The sequence below is a fragment of the Empidonax traillii genome, unplaced genomic scaffold (genome assembly GCF_003031625.1).
Source record: "Empidonax traillii isolate 1590-97213 ecotype Southwest subspecies unplaced genomic scaffold, ASM303162v1 scaffold1926:size49450, whole genome shotgun sequence".
Classification (NCBI taxonomy): domain Eukaryota; kingdom Metazoa; phylum Chordata; class Aves; order Passeriformes; family Tyrannidae; genus Empidonax; species Empidonax traillii.
The window spans coordinates 30895-34160 of record NW_020957119.1 but is presented as its reverse complement, the minus strand read 5'-3'; the positions used below and the strand labels follow the sequence as shown (position 1 = coordinate 34160).

Sequence of the window (3266 nt, the reverse complement as noted above, 5' to 3'; positions counted from 1 at the left end):
GCCCGACTTCTGCGAGGGCACCTTGCCCTACTCCTACAACCTGTGCGTGGCCGCGCCGGCCCGCGCCGCCGCCGAGGCCGCTTGGCCGCCGCCGCCGCTGCCCATCCTGCCCGCCGAGGAGCTTCTGGCCGGGGAGCCCTGCGACAAGCCGAGCCCGAGCAGCAGCGCCGTCGCGGGAGAGCCGCCCACAGACCCCGACACACCAAAGGTGGGTAAAGTCTCACCTTCCTTCTCTCTGAGCTTTTCCCCAGGTTATGCAGATGGCAGTGGGCTCTTGGGGTTAGTGTCTGTTCTGGTGCAGTTAGTGCTGGTGGTTGTTTCCACGAAAGCATGTAATAATGCTGCCCCTTTAAGGCTGCAGGCTGTGAGAACAAGCACCTCCAGACTTGTCAGCTTAATTGGGAAGTTCTTGTCGTTCAACTTATGGTGCATAAAACCGTGGAGGACTTGTAAAGGACTGCTTCTACTTTCTGTTTTATTTATATTTTCTCTCATAGCAGTAGCGACAGCATCTCTTTGTTCAACTGCTCAGGTTTTTCTGCAAACCTTGTATTGTGTAAAATACTATGGGTTAATAGCGGTGTAGGTGGTTACTTAGAAAGCCATCTGATAATTCCACATAGTGGAGTTGGCAATGCGATTGACGCTCAGTACTGAGATTTTTCCTTCCTACTCCTTCTTCAGTGTAGATTCACTGCGACCTGTTTCTTATTTCAGAGTTTAAGGAAACTTGCTAGGTGAGTGGAGAGTTGTTCTTTCCTAAGGAATACGCCTACCTTCCATCCTTTGCCGTTCCAGTTTTTGATCTAAGTGGCCTATAGAAATGGCAAGCTATGGTGAGATCAGTTTATCAGAGTTTTATTTCTTTGTTCTCTTTCTGCTATTATTTCTCATTCACAGTTTGGTAGTTCCTTCTTATTTACCATTCTGCAGCTGACTTTATTACGGAGAGATTGAATGTGATCTAAAAAATACTGAATAGCATCTCTCTCTAAGGCTGTGATCAAGAATGGAGCACTAAGCTGTATACAAAAACAGGATCTTTTGTTTAGGATGTAATGGAAAAATCGGAAGTACTGGTTGGAGGAGAGCAATGCAGGCTGATTCAGAGCAGCCTCGGATGTGCAAGTGAAAAGTGAAAAAGCAGAGAGGGAAGGGTAGTACTTAGAATGTCCTTTTTGGGAGGAATCTTTATCATTGCTATATGCAATTGCTCAGGCCTGGAAATATACCGTGGCCGGAGGTGTTTGAATGTTAACGCTCAGTGACAAAAAACTAGAGAACGAATGACACAAAAACCTGTGCATTTGCAGGGAAAATCTTATACTTTCCTGCCGTAGAAGAGTAAGTTCGGAATACTCTGCATGCTGTATTAAGAGAATTTTGTATCTAGAGATTATCGCAATCACATGAGTATTTTCCCGTGCGGTAGAAAGAACATAACGCCAGGTCTCCGCTGTGCTGGACCCGACATTTTCGTGGCAACTGTCCCGTCTTTTTGAGTTTCCCGTGGGCGAGGCAGGGCGGGCATCTCTCGACAGCGCTCGGTGCCTGCAGTGCCGGGAGGAGGCTGCGGGCGCCGCTGTTGACCGAGAGGAGCGAGAGGAAGGTCGGAGCGCTGCAGCCCCGCCCGCTGCGGACCGGCTCGATTGCTGGATAAACTGGATCTCTGGCTCGGGTAGCGGTCGGTTTCCCATCATTCGGGCAGTGCGGAGCCGAGATACAGGGAGGCAGAGAGTCCGGCGGCAGAGGCAGAAAGCGGCAAGTCGGACCGGGAGCAGGAGCCGAGTCATTGATCAGCGGCGGGGATCTACCGGCAGTGTTGCGGTGCCGGCGGTGCGGCGGCGGAGATGTGCTCTGCGGGGAGGCGCTGGGGCCGGCGGCAGCGAGTCCTGCTCTGGGGCGTCTTGCTGGCGGCCTGGGAGGCGGCGTGGGGGCAGCTGCGCTACTCGGTGAACGAGGAGATGCCCAAGGGCTCGTTCGTGGGCGACGTGGCCAAGGACCTGGGGCTGCAGATTCCAGCGCTCAGCGATCTGGGCGTCCATGTTGTCTCTGAAGGCAAGACGCAGTATTTCACTCTACACGGGAAGACGGGACATTTAGTGACGGCCGAGAGGATCGACAGAGAGCAGCTGTGCCGGCTGGTGGAGAAATGCGTGCTGCGCTGTGAGCTGATAGTGGAGGGGGAAATGCAAGTATATGGTATTGAAGTAGAAATCATGGATATTAATGACAATGCCCCGAGCTTCAAGGAAATCGAACTGGAGCAGAGAATAAGCGAAACGATGGCTCCAGGGTCGCGCTTCCCTTTGGTCGAGGCTCACGACCCGGATTCGGGACGGAATTCCCTGCAGAGCTACGAGCTGAGCGGCGACGAGCACTTCTCGCTGGCCGTGCAGACGGGCCCCGCCGGGGATCAGCGTCCCGAGCTGGTGCTGGCGAAGGCGCTGGACCGGGAGGAGGTGGCGTTCCACGAGCTGGTGCTGAGGGCGATGGACGGCGGCGATCCGTCCCGGACGGGCACGGCGCGGATCCGCGTGACGGTGCTGGACGCGAACGACAACGCGCCCGTGTTCAGCCAGGCGGAGTACACGGTGCGTGTGCCAGAGGACGTGCCCGTGGGTTCTGTCCTCGTCACCGTCTCGGCCACCGACGCCGATGAGGGTATGAACGGGGATGTAAAATATTTGATAAAGAAAGCAACAGACCGGGCATTGCAGACATTCCAGCTGGATGTTAAGAAGGGAGCAATCATGCTCGTGAGAAGCCTGGACTTCGAGGAAGACAGCTACTATGAACTGGAAGTGCAGGCACACGATGGTGGTGGTCTCTCCGACGCAGCGAAAATTGGGATCACGGTGACAGACATTAACGACAACATGCCCGAGATTTCGCTGCGTTCTGCGCTGAGTGAGATTTCAGAGGACGCTCCATCAGGAACGGTGGTGGCCCTGCTGCACGTGCACGACCAAGACTCAGGGGCCAATGGCGAGGTGCGCTGCTCGCTCGACGGGGATGTCCCGTTCCAACTGGAGAAATCCTATGAGGACTACTACCGCATGGTGACAGCGAGAGACCTGGACCGGGAGCAGCAGTCGGAGTACAACGTGACGGTGCGGGCGTCCGACGGCGGGTGGCCGGCGCTGCAGAGCAGCAGGGTGCTGGCGCTGCGGGTGCTGGACGTGAACGACAACGCGCCGGTGTTCTCGCAGGAGCGCTACAGCGCGCGTCTGCGGGAGAACAACGCGGCGGGCGCGCTGGTGCTG

At 55.6% G+C, this 3266-nt stretch overlaps 1 protein-coding gene across 1 annotated transcript in view; it reads left to right on the top strand.

The window, feature by feature from the left end:
* LOC114071259 (protocadherin gamma-A4-like) overlaps positions 1 to 3266 on the top strand; it is a 27564-nt gene that overhangs the window by 13334 nt on the left and 10964 nt on the right. Inside the window, exons 3-5 of the mRNA XM_027909040.1 lie at positions 17 to 208; positions 1504 to 1761; positions 1821 to 3260. Coding sequence (XP_027764841.1) covers positions 17 to 208; positions 1504 to 1761; positions 1821 to 3260 — 1890 coding nt within the window. The remainder of the gene's footprint in view (positions 1 to 16; positions 209 to 1503; positions 1762 to 1820; positions 3261 to 3266) is intronic.